General features: G+C 42.8%; 1 protein-coding gene across 1 annotated transcript; it reads left to right on the top strand.

Annotated features, from left to right (window-relative positions):
* Window positions 1-389: 389 nt before the first annotated feature.
* LOC115165647 (solute carrier family 26 member 9-like) lies at window positions 390-12,112 on the top strand. The gene is made up of 17 exons (XM_029718903.1): window positions 390-580; window positions 828-967; window positions 1,903-2,013; window positions 2,179-2,354; window positions 2,783-2,947; window positions 3,052-3,204; window positions 3,577-3,659; window positions 3,777-3,924; window positions 7,753-7,866; window positions 8,268-8,345; window positions 8,620-8,715; window positions 8,844-8,950; window positions 9,065-9,134; window positions 9,233-9,325; window positions 9,542-9,673; window positions 10,843-11,094; window positions 11,977-12,112. The coding sequence occupies exons 1-17, from the start codon at window positions 456-458 to the stop codon at window positions 12,040-12,042; spliced, it is 2,109 nt and encodes a 702-aa protein (XP_029574763.1). The 5' UTR covers window positions 390-455; the 3' UTR covers window positions 12,043-12,112.
* The last annotated feature ends 1,407 nt before the right edge of the window (window positions 12,113-13,519 follow it).

Below are 13,519 nucleotides of genomic sequence, written 5' to 3'. Positions count from 1 at the left end.
CAATACATGCATATGACTACTATTTTCAGTTTTAGTGATTTGATACATCTTCAGGTTACATGTTTCTACCCACTACCTCCAATGTATTCTAATTACTTGGAATATTACAATATTTATAGACCTTGGTTTATGGATGCCAACAACTAAGCCACCTGGATCAAGTTCTTGCTGTGTGAGTGTCCTTTGAGTAGCCAGAGTACCAGTTTGTTTTACCTCTCTTACCAGCTCCTGGTGGAATTGTCATTCTAAAGCTATGTTGTTTGGCTTGACAATAATAGTAATTGAGTTGGCAAGAGCAGAAACAGATCTGGGACCAGTCTAGCCTTTGAGTAATGTTGTCATGCAATGTTATCAATGTAATATAATCTCTTATTCAAAGGCCTCAATGCAGATTTAATGACACCATATCATAGCATAATTTGACCTGTCTAACTGTCCTCTGATTGGCTGAAGCCATGCAACAAGACTGGCCACCCTATGTGATCAACAGGCCAGCCTACTCGCTCCCAGACTTCGATAGGAAGTTTGACATGAAGAAACGGACCTTCCCCATAGGACAGAAAGTGAAGAAATGCTTCAGGTACAGTATTTACATTCTGCTAACAATCAAAAGCCAGCAAATGTTTATCTCTTTCATGAGTCAATACAGTTTATCCAACAAAACCTTAGTACTTTTATTGACATTTACATTTTATACCAATATGTTCCTGTCGAGAGTTCTGTGATGTGATTCTTGGGCTAGTACTATACCAAAGGAAGAGGAGCCATGTTATGAAGCCATAGGGAGACTGTTCTAACCAGACTTGCATGTTTCTGCATATCATTAGGTGCTCTGGGTCTCGACTCAAGTCCCTGCTGTTCAGACACCTGCCTATCCTAAGCTGGCTGCCCAAGTACAAGGTGAAGGAGAACCTTCTCTGTGATGTCATCAGTGGGGTCAGCGCAGGTACCATTCAGGTTCCCCAAGGTCTGTCATTCTACTCCCTCTGGTGTTCTACCATTCAAGTTCTGTGCCTTTAACATTAAAGAGGGACTGAACTTACCAATTCCACATTTGTTTTTCCGGTACTCATTGGACTCATTTGAGTGGATCACTTTTGTCAAGTTGTGACTATCGTTGGATGTTTGAGTTGGAAAAAACACAAACCCGTTTCTAAAAACAACTCTCGTTCTTTCAACATTTGCGACAATGTCTTGTATATATTGCTGTCTAAACAAGTCTGAGATGCCACGTGTCAATGGTTAGTTTGTCATTCTGTAAATGAATGGGCGGGTTGTAGGTTGATTCTGGTGAGCAATTGGATAGTGTGCGCTGCAGCACGCCGGGCAGCTGTGCTCCCGATAATTTGATTACTGCCTTGCGGTGCCAGCCGTGATTAGACTGTGCCAGGCAGTAGTCCCATGTGGGCAGGCTTAAAATGAAAACCCAACCATCAGGTAAGCTGTGGCAACGGAAACTCTGCCATCATTCTAGAGCTCTGACTTCTCCAATCTGAAGATTACTGACGTCATTCTTTTTCCAAATCTTTTTCCAAATCTTTTCTTTTTTTGAGTTCCCAGTTTTCTTGAACTCACCAACAAATCTCAGTTTTGGACGATAATGACTATGTGATAAAAATGATCCTATTTACACTACAGTCAATGTTGGCACTAGACTAAATGTTTTTGACTAATATTGACGCCACATAGGCCATTTTCAACCAGAGAAGTTGTTTTTTGAGTTCAGCCTCTCTTTAAGATAAATCTCTAAACATAAATATTTTCTAATACAGTTTCAAAGTGAATCATTGCATTTTTAATAACATTAATATTAATAGGTCTCAACATTAATATTACAGTTAATTATCAGAAATAATATTTTCCTTGACTATGGTTGTTCAATTGATTTTCTATTCTTTACAGGCATGGCCTTTGCCCTGCTGGCTAATCTACCTCCTGTCAATGGTCTCTACTCCTCCTTCTTTCCTCTCATCCCCTACTTCTTCATGGGCACTGCTCACCAAATGGTCCCAGGTAAGTTTACCATAATCAAAAGCATAGGTTATAGGATGTAATTGTCCCAGACATGCTGAAGCTTGAATAGTCACGAAGTGAAGTGTCTTTCGGTAGGTTGTTTTTTCATGCATAGGACATAGGATTCATCTTCTTAAAGTGTAATGGAATGTTCTCTGAGTCCAGGTACCTTTGCTGTGCTTAGTATCATGGTGGGCATGGAGTGCCTGAAGCTGGCCCCTGAGTCTGATTTCAGCCACTTCAATGCCACCATTAACGCCACAGTGATGGATGAGGACAGGATGAACGAGATTCGACTGGGCATCTCTGGGACGCTGGCCTGCCTCACTGCTATCATACAGGTACTGCAGCCACAGATAAGCCTAGTTTACTATTGTACAGTATATGTGACAGAACGCAGGTTGACATTTATTGTCAAGAATCCTGCCCTGGAAGCATAACTGACTGATTTCGGCTAGATGGGCCAGCTGCAAAGTTGGGTTAGGCATTAGAGTTAGCAGTGTGGTTAAGGCTAATGCTAGGTTTAGATCAGATTTTATGGCTTTGTAGCTGTGCCAGCTTGTGAACACTGCAGAGCTGCCTCCGGTACATGAGTCATCCCAATAAATGTCAACCTGCGGTTTGAACCCCGGTGATTCTGTGTGCCACAACTGTGTCAGCGTTCTACGCTAAAGCCTAGGCATTGTCTCGGGAGGTAATGCAAGTATTAAGCTCTCATACTGTACCTTAAATGTGAATGAATTAACTTGCACAAAATCTGTCTGAGCAGATGGGCCTGGGCTTGATGCAGTTTGGCTTTGTGGCCATCTACCTGTCCGAGTCCTTCGTCAGAGGGTTCATGACAGCAGCTGGACTGCAGATCCTGATCTCTGTACTAAAGTACATCTTTGGCATCAAAGTGCCTTCCTACAGTGGACCACTAGCCACTATCAATGTAAGCCTCATTTGTTGAAAAATTACCTTTGCTCTTCATATCTGCATGCAGAACTACAGTGCTACTTACACTAACCATGCAAATAATGTCCCTTTTTGTTGCAGACTCTTAAAGATATCGTTTATGGCCTGCCTAACACCAACATAGCCTCGCTGGTCTTTGCTCTGGTCAGCGGTGTGGTTATTCTAACAGTGAAGGAGCTGGGTGCACGCTACCACCAGAAGCTACCCTTCCCCATCCCCATGGAGATCATCATTGTGAGTAATAGAGGACTCTAATTTGTTCCTCTTATTCTATGCTATATTATGCGATGCCGTGTTATGTCAGCCTGGGCTATACTATGATATGCTGTTATGCCCTCCTATACTATACTATGCTATGACATCCTATGCTATATTATGCTATGCCATGTAATGCCAGCCTATGCTATACTATGATTTGCTATGTTATGCTATGCTATGTTAGGTTATGCTATGCCATGTTATAACATCATACTATGCTATGCCATGTTATACCGTCATATGCTATTCTATGCCATGCATTGTTATGCTATGCTATGCTATGTGAGGTTATGCTATGGAGTTATAAGAACTATATAAATGGTTAAACCAGAACCTCCCTTTGCGCAGGTGGTGGTGGCCACAGCCATATCGGGCCCCCTGGACCTGCCTGATAAGTATCACATTGACATAGTGGGGAAGATTCCCCTAGGGTAAAGGACACAGAATATTACCAGAAAAGTTTACTGTTATTGTGTGCTATTATGACTGTTTAACAGTCTATCCTCACATTGACAAGTAGGTTCTGTAATCTCAACCTCTCCTCCTAGATTTCCTGCTGCGATCCTCCCAACAGTGAGTCAGTGGGAAGGGATGCTGAGCACAGCCTTCTCCCTGGCTATCGTGGGCTTTGTGATCAACCTGGCTATAGGCAGGACATTGGCAGCAAAGCATGGCTACGATGTGGATCCCAATCAGGTACGAATAGGGGACAAGCATGAGGGGAAAGTGTTATTGACTGTTCGTTGTTGTAACAACGCCTCCTAGTAGGAGGGGTGTGTAGGAATCAGGAGCAGGAGAGCAGATAAGTTCCAGTGTAACTCAACGTTTAATCAGGCGGTCCCGAATGCACAATACAAACACATGGGAAATAACCGCACAAACGTAATCGCCACACACAGGGAACAAACTACACACACGGAGGAGAAACCTCGACTCCACAAACAAAAGCGCAAATGCACACGGTAAACATATACCGAATAAAGAAACGAAATCCCGTGGTGCAGGCACGCACCCCTTACAAGAAAATACACAGCAAATAATCCCGCACAAAGCCTAGCCTGCAGCGGGGTGTATATAAACCCCCCGAAATCAACTAAACTGAACACAGGTGTGAAAAAACAGACAGACACAAACGAAAAGGAAAATGGGATTGGTGGCAGCTAGTAGGCCGGCGACGACGACCGCCGAGCACCGCCCGAACAGGGAGAGGAGCCACCTTCAGTGGAAGTCGTGACAGTTGTGTTATTGTGTTATTGACTGTACGTTTGTTTATCCCATGTGTAACTCTCAAATCACATTTATTTATATAGCCCTTCTTACATCAGCTGATATCTCAAAGTGGTGTACAGAAACCCAGCCTAAAACCCAAAACAGCAAGCAGTGCAGGTGTAAAACTCCCTAGAAAGGCCAAAACCTAGGAAGAAACCTAGAGAGGAACCAGGCTATGAGGGGTGGCCAGTCCTCTTCTGGCTGTGCTGGGTGGAGATTATAACAGAACATGGCCAAGATGTTCAAATGTTCATAAATGACCAGCATGGTCAAATACTAATAATCACAGTAGTTGTTGAGGGTGCAACAGGTCAGCACCTTAGGAGTAAATGTCAGTTGGCTTTTCATAGCCGATCATTGAGAGTATCTCTCCCGCTCCTGCTGTCTCTAGAGAGTTGAAAACAGCAGGTCTGGGACAGGTAGCACGTCCGGTGAACAGGTCAGGATTCCATAGCCGCAGGCAGAACAGTTGAAACTGGAGCAGCAGCACAGCCAGGTGGACTGGGGACAGCAAGGAGTCATCATGCCAGGTAGTCCTGAGGCATGGTCCTAGGGCTCAGGTCCTCCGAGAGAGAGAAAGAAAGAAAGAGAGAATTAGAGATAGCATACTTAAATTCACACAGGACACTGGAGAAATACTCCAGATATAACAGACTGACCCTAGCCCCCCGACACATAAACTACTGCAGCATAAATACTGGAGGCTGAGACAGGAGGGGTCAGGAGACACTGTGGCCCCATCCGATGATACCCCCGGACAGGGCCAAACAGGCAGGACATAACCCCACCCACTTTGCCAAAGCACAGCCCCCACACCACTAGAGGGATGTCTCCAACCACCAACTTACCATCCTGAGACAAGGCCAAGTATAGCCCACAAAGATCTCCGTCACGGCACAACCCAAGGGGGGGGGGGCGCCAACCCAGACAGGAAGACCACGTCAGTGACCCAACCCACTCAAGTGACGCACCCCTCCTAGGGACGGCATGGAAGAGCACCAGTAAGCCAGTGACTCGGCCCCTGTAATAGGGTTAGAGGCAGAGAATCCCAGTGGAGAGAGGGGAACCGGCTAGGCAGAGACAGCAAGGGCGGTTCGTTGCTCCAGTGCCTTTCCGTTCACCTTCACACTCCTGGGCCAGACTACACTCAATCATAGGACCTACTGAAGAGATGAGTCTTCAATAAAGACTTAAAGGTTGAGACCGAGTCTGCGTCTCTCACATGGGTAGGCAGACTATTCCATAAAAATTGAGGTCTATAGGAAAAAAAAACCCTGCCTTCAGTTGTTTGCTTAGAAATTCTAGGGACAATTAGGAGGCCTGCATCTTGTGACCGTAGCGTACGTGTAGGTATGTACGGCAGGACTAAATCAGAAAGATAGGTAGGAGCAAGCCCATGTAATGCTTTGTAGGTTAGCAGTAAAACCTTGAAATCAGCCCTTGCCTTAACAGGAAGCCAGTGTAGGGAGGCTAGCACTGGAATAATATGATCAAATGTTTTGGTTCTAGTCAGGATTCTAGCAGCCGTATTTAGCACTAACTGAAGTTTATTTAGTGCTTTATCCGGGTAGCCGGAAAGTAGAGCATTGCTTTAGTCTAACCTAGAAGTAACAAAAGCATGGATACATTTTTCTGCATCTATTTTGGACAGAAAATTTCTGATCTTTGCAATGTTACGCAGATGGAAAAAAGCTGTCCTTGAAACAATCTTGATATGTTCGTCAAAAGAGAGATCAGGGTCCAGAGTAATGCCGAGGTCCTTCACAGTTTTATTTGAGACGACTGTACAACCATCAAGATTAATTGTCAGATTCAACAGAAGATCTCTTTGTTTCTTGGTACCTAGAACAAGCATCTCTGTTTGGTCCGAGTTTAAAAGTAGAAAGTTTGCAGCCATCCACTTCCTTATGTCTGAAACACAGGCTTCCAGCGAGGGCAATTTTGGGGCTTCACCATGTTTCATTGAAATGTACAGCTGTGTGTCATCCACATAGCAGTGAAAGTTAACATTATGTTTTCGAATGACATCCCCAAGAGGTAAAATATATAGTGAAAACAATAGTGGTCCTAAAACGGAACCTTGAGGAACACCGAAATTTACAGTTGATTTGTCAGAGGACAAAACATTCACAGAGACAAACTGATATCTTTCCGACAGATAAGATTTAAACCAGGCCAGAACTTGTCCGTGTAGACCAATTTGCGTTTCCAATCTCTCCAAAAGAATGTGGTGATCGATGGTATCAAAAGCAGCACTAAGGTCTAGGAGCACGAGGACAGATGCAGAGCCTCGGTCTGATGCCATTAAAAGGTCATTTACCACCTTCACACGTGCAGTCAGTGCTATGATGGTGTCAGGTGCGTTGTAGAAAGTGGACCAAAGCGCAGCGGGTATCGTGCTCATCTTCTTTTATTTAATTAAGTGAACACTTAACTTCTATGTCAACCAACAGTTCCGTAAGGACACAAGGACTATACGAAAAACAACTACCCACAAAACCCATGAAGAAAAAACCCCTACTTAAATATGATCTCTAATCAGAGGCAACGAGATTCAGCTGCCTCCAATTAGAGATCAACCCAAAATACACAACATAGAAATATAAGAACTAGAATAAACACATAGAAACAGATAACATAGAACATAGAACATAGACCAAAAACCCCAAAACACACAAAACAAACACCCCCTGCCACGCCCTGACCAAACTACAATAACAAATAACCCCTTTTACTGGTCAGGACGTGACAGATGGGGTCTAAAACCAAACTGAAGCATTTCATATACATTGTTTATCTTCAGGAAGGCAGTGAGTTGCTGCGCAACAGCTTTTTCTACATTTTTTGAGAGGAATGGGAGATTCGATATAGGCTGATAGTTTTTTATATTTTCTGTGTTGTTGTTTTTGTCGCACTGCTTTGCTTTATCTTGGCCAGGTCGCAGTTGTAAATGAGAACTTGTTCTCAACTGGCCTACCTGGTTAAAGAAAGGTGAAATACATTTTTACAAATGTGAATTTTTATTTTTCATTAAAAAAAAACTTTTCCTGTTGTGCCATGAGGATACCTGGATCACCTATTGAGATATGCCTTTTGCTAAGTAAATCAGGTGATAAATGAGATGAAAAGGAGTGTGTCTTTAACATATAATATTTTGTTTGTAATCTCATCAAATCCTTCTGTCTAAGCTTTCTGACTATAATCTCCATTACTCATCATAGTGTACTATAAACACTGATGTGTGTTCTTGTGCAGGAGATGTTGGCTCTGGGCTGCAGTAACTTCGTGGGGTCTTTCTTCAAGATCCATGTCATCTGCTGTGCTCTGTCTGTCACCCTGGCAGTAGACAATGCTGGGGGAACATCACAGGTCAGACACATGGAGCATTGAGACACAGGTAGCATTGAGACACAGGGAGCATTGAGACACAGGGGGCATTGAGACACAGGGAGCATTGAAGCAGGACAATGTAGAAACTTTGCATGGCATATGACAACACAGAATTCATTGAACACACCTCTTACTTTTATGTTTAACAATTCGCTTAATACTAATTAACTTGTTAATTCCCTTTGTGGTTGATTGACTGACAATTTGTAATTTTCTTAGTAGGATCCCCCTTTTGCAGAAGCATCAGCTACTCTTCCTGGGGGCCACAAAAAACACAAAACAACCATAACATCAGAGCTCTGTTCAGGACACAACAGTTAGTATGTAGTATTGGCATCTTGTCTCAATAAAGACTCCATCCTATTCTTTCTTCTTCACAGTTTTCCAGTCTGTGTGTGATGCTGGTGGTCATGGTCACCATGCTGGCCTTGGGGCATTTCCTCAAACCACTACCAAAGGTGAGGACCTTTGTTTCAATACATTCAAAAGAGATAGAAACAGTGACGTACAGCAGGGGTTCTCAACCATTTCTTTTCCGGGGGCCCACTGAAGCACTTTCAAATCGAGGAACCCCTGAAAGCTCTCTTAGAGCCCTCAGGGGTTCTAGACCTCCTGGTTTAGAATCACTGATGTCCAGTAACACTGAGGGTTGAAAATCAAAATAAGTATTTGTTTCGTCTTACATCATGCATGTTTATGATGTAGAAATAAGATCACCATTTATTCCTGTAGTCTGTGCTGGGAGCCCTGATAGCGATCAACCTGAAGAACACTCTGCTGCAACTCTCTGACCCATATTACCTCTGGAAGAAGAGCAAACTGGACTGTGTGAGTCAAATCTATTACTCATTGTCTGACCAGGACATGCCTAGAACCCTCAGATTAAGTGTAAACTCTGATGTCGATACTCAAACACTATCACATCTACTGCTCTAATGATCCTGTATCTTGTCCAGTGTGTGTGGGTTGTGTCATTTTTAGCCACCTTCTTCCTGAGTTTGCCTTATGGAGTTGCCATTGGAGTCAGCTTCTCCATCCTCGTGGTTATTTTTCAGACCCAGTTGTAAGTAAAACAACATTGATTATGTAACAAAAGTCACAAACTGGTGTATTTGATATGCTCATGTTTTTAATTGTTAAGAAATATATTAGATGTATTTTATTTTGTTCCCCACAGTCGAAATGGTTCAGAGATGGCTCAGATCATGGACACAGATATATACAAAGATCCCAAGGTTTACAGCAAGGTAGTGAAACTGTGTTCACCATTAACTTTGGATTTATGTTCATGTCTTCTTTCACAGCAAGGTTGTATGTCTGTAAATATATGGTTCTATTTCTATAGGTGAAATGTATAGAAGGGGTGAAAATAATGAACTACTGCTCCCCTCTCTATTTTGCCAATACAGAGATATTCCGACGAAAGGTCATCAAAAAGGTACCTTGATGACTATAGGATGGCCATATCTCTCTCTCTGCCATCAATTATGTTTAGAACCATTTACCATCTGGTAAAAAATAAATAAATAAATAAATGCATGAAATCAAAATGAAATGTATGAAATGTATGTATTCACTACTGTAAGTCGCTCTGGATAAGAGCGTCTGCTAAATGACTAAAATGTAAAATGTACATGTGTGTGTTTGTGCGTAGACTGGATTGGACCCAGGTAAACTTCTCCTGGCTAGGAAGAAGTTTCTGAAGAAACAGCAGAAGGAGTTAGACATGCAACACAAGGAAACCAAGAAGAGGAAGCCCAGCTCTCTGGTAACCATGAGTTCTCAGGTAAGAGGTCACAGGTCAGGGCTTTAGTGTATTTATTTTGGGTAGATACGTATAACTATACTGAACAAAAATATGAACTAAACATGTAAAGTTTTGGTCCCATGTTTCATGAGCTGAAATAAAAGATCCCAGAAATTATTTCTCTCCAATTTTGTACAGATTTTTTTTAACATCCCTGTTAATAAGCATTTCTCCTTTGCCAAGAAATGTACAGTTTAGTCACACAACACAATGCCACAGATGTCTCAAGTTTTGAGGGAGTGTGCAATTGGCATGCTGACTGCAGGAATGTCCACCAGAGCAGTTGCCAGAGAATTCAATGTTAATTTCTCTACCATAAGCCGCTTCCAACATCATTTTAGAGAATTTGGAGTATGTCCAACCGGCCTCACAACCGCAGACCATGTGTAACCTCACCAGCCCAAGACCTCCACATCAGGCTTCTTCACCTGCGGGATCGTCTGAGACCAGCCACCCGGACAGCTGATGAAACTATTAAAGCCCTTTTGTGGGGAAAAGCAAATTCTGATTGGCTGGATCTGGCCCCCCAGTGGGTGCGCCCTACCCAGTCATGTGGAATCCATAGATTAGGGCCTAATGAATTTGTTGCAATTGACTGATTTCCTTATGAACTGTAACTCAGTAAAATTGTTGAACTTGTTGCATGTTGTGTTTATATTTTTGTCCAGTATAGATATAACCTTCGTAAAGACTTCTCTCTGGGAGCACACTGGTTGAATCAACGTTTTTTTCCCATTTAATTTCAATGAAATTACGTTGAACCAACGTGGAATAGATGTTGAATTTACGTCTGTGTCCAGAGTTTTCTGTGCGTTTAACATAATATATTAGTGAACAGCTGTATCCCGTGGATGCTTTTGCAGTTGCATGCCACCGCTGGGGTAGCTGCGGTGAGAGAGTGCTGCAGGAAAGTGCGCATTTGCGCAGAAATCTCTTGTTTTATGGCACTGCTTCGCAGGTCAGGTCAAAGGCATCTGATCTGACCACAAATAGACCGTATGACCAAGCCTTTTGGGTTTTGAAGGTGTTATGTGAAACATACTGTACATTTGAGATTAAATTATGTCAAAGCTAGAGATTTATCCCAGTGTAATTTTTGCCCTTGGATTAAGTTGACTGTTTTGTGGCTTTCCTTCCCCCACGTCTAGACCTTATCACAGCTAGAGCTTCAGAACGACTTTGACATTGGCAACGACAATCCTTACCCGCCACCATCACCCACCAGCTGTGTCAACTTCCACTGTAGTGATAATGAGCTGGATGAGCAGTCTCCTGACCCAGACCAGCCCAGTGCCTCCCCTGTCATCCTGGACTCTCAGCCTATCCCCTTCCACACCCTCATCCTGGACCTGTCAGGGGTCTGCTTCATAGACCTCATGGGAATCAAAGTACTCACCAAGGTCAGACGGCTAGCCATTTGGTTGTTGTTCTTTTTTCCTTTATTTCCTTTATTTGGTTTCCCGTGACACCTTGGTCATTTGTTATGTTAGCTACATTATATGAATAGTGAGATGATGGGTGATAATACAACAGTGTCATCATATAGACCAGATGTGCCCCGTTTTGAAGGCCCTTGGATCAATTGTTGTTAGTTAGTTAGAATAGTAGAATATTTCAATATTTGGTTGTGCATTAGCAGTTTTTGTCTTGTTATGTCAGTCACTGAAAGTCAGTCAATTAGCCCATGTCCGTTAACATTTCTTAGATTGCTAATTTAGTTTAGCAGCCAGCTATCCAAACTTGTTATCATGGTCGAATTTCCAGCCGGGGGGCCACCACTGATTTTGTCAGTCAGTCTCACTCAGATATCATATTAAAAACTACAAACATTTCTCTCTGCCCCATGACAAAATGTGTAGAATTGCAGGAAATTAGTTATAAAATTGCAAAATCTTCTCTCCTCCCCAATTCAAAATGTGTAGACTTGCATGAAATTAACTAGAAATTGTAAAACATTTTTCTCCACTGTCAAGCAGGAGGGGGGGGGCACTTAAAATGCTTTGCTCGCAATGTCTGTGTGTGGGTGGGGAGGGGGGGTATGCAGACCTGCCAGCAACTGCGGCCCCTCATGATGAGTTCAGATTTTTTGTGGCCCCCAACCCCATCAAAGTTGCCCATCCCTGATATAGTATATAGACAATAAGCACTGTATCCAATTTTATTCGTTTTTTTAACAAGCCTGATAGTGCAGGATGCATTTGTACTTTTACAGTGATATGCACTGGCGTCTGTCATAGAGTTTGTTAAGGCTTGATGTGTGCTGTTATGTACTTGTCATACAGATGTACTCGAGCTATGAGATGTTGGGGATCAAGCTATACTTGGCGAATGTTCAAGGTAAGATCTAATTTTCATGACGCAGTTACCTATCGAACGGCCAGGTGTCTTTTAATAGTAGTCATGGGAACAGGATCTCATTTGCAGGAGCAAAAGCCAAGTCACTGTCTACTAACTAAGGACACATAGAAGATGAAAGAGAATACAGTTAACGGTAAAAATCCCATCTCAGCATTACCATAATAAGGTCTAGAATTGTACATTTCCTTCTCGCTTTTTCCTATTGAGATAAAGAGGTGATCAATCGAAGGGAATAGTGCAGGTTGGCATTCAATTTACCATTCATTTATAAAGGGTTCCCTGTTTCTCTGTTGAATCATATATGCAATGTCTTGAGCTTCCCGATGCAATGGAATGTTTAAGGTCCTTTGAGTTCCATCACATTGGGTGAAAAATTCAGTCCCTTAACACAAGAGTCTGTTCATACGAAATAAAATAGTATCATAGTGGACATACAAGGTCCCTGAGCTCCCTAGTTTTGCTCCTTGTATTACTTTGTTAGTTCCTGGTGTGTGTTTGCAGCACAGGTGTACGAGGAGCTGGAGGGTGGAGGGATGTTTGAGGAGGGGAGTGTCCCCCGATGTCACCTCTTCCTAACTGTCCATGACGCCATCCTCTGTGCCCTGCAGAGGTCGAGGAACACAGGAGGCTCTGAAAAGGCAGGTCGCACCTACTTCCACACCTTAATCACTATGACCTTGAATCACTTCTCAGATCCTCATTGAGCAACAAGAAAGTAAATGGTACACCAACTACATCTTAACAACATCTTGTCTGCAATTTTGTCAAAAATAAGGACAAACAATTCATAGATATCTAATCTATGGGACAGGTCCAGTTAAAATAGTTTACAGACGTTTACATAACATTTTAAATAATATATTATTACTGTTTTCCAATCCTCCATGAATGTATCTGAGGCAATGAGGGTAAACAGAACAAACATATAACAAAATGGCAATGATATTGTTTTTTGTTATTTTAGCTGCCTCTGAGGTAATAATAAAACTTCATTCACATAGATAGACATTTCGGGAGAGCGAGAGAGTGCTAGACTGCAGTGGGTCGTTTGGCGTGGCCGCACTAACACCCTTCAAAGTCACTGCGTACCGGGGTGAATCCCCACAGGCTCCTCCAGCCTGCAGAGCAGACAGGACATAAGCCCCTGGTTCTGCCTACATCAATACTTTACCCCCACCATCTCTCCTCTAAGCATGAGAGAACCAAGAAAACCCTGTCCCAATCCTCTATGAACGTATCTGGGGCAGTGAGGGTTAACAGAACAAAATGCCAGAGAGCTTGTCACCACTGCTATACCATTTACTTCAGAACTTCACGTTGAAACCTAATGTCGACACAGGTCATAAAAAATACAAGTTTGTCTGTTTCTCCCCTCTTTTCTCTCCCATTACACACCCAGAGCCAGATTGCCTGGGATTATATCACTGGTTCAGATCATGTTGCAGGCCGGCAGTTGAGTTCAAAACC

This window comes from Salmo trutta, chromosome 28, assembly GCF_901001165.1.
Source record: "Salmo trutta chromosome 28, fSalTru1.1, whole genome shotgun sequence".
Classification (NCBI taxonomy): Eukaryota; Metazoa; Chordata; class Actinopteri; order Salmoniformes; family Salmonidae; genus Salmo; species Salmo trutta.
This window is presented reverse-complemented; position numbering and strand designations above follow the sequence as displayed.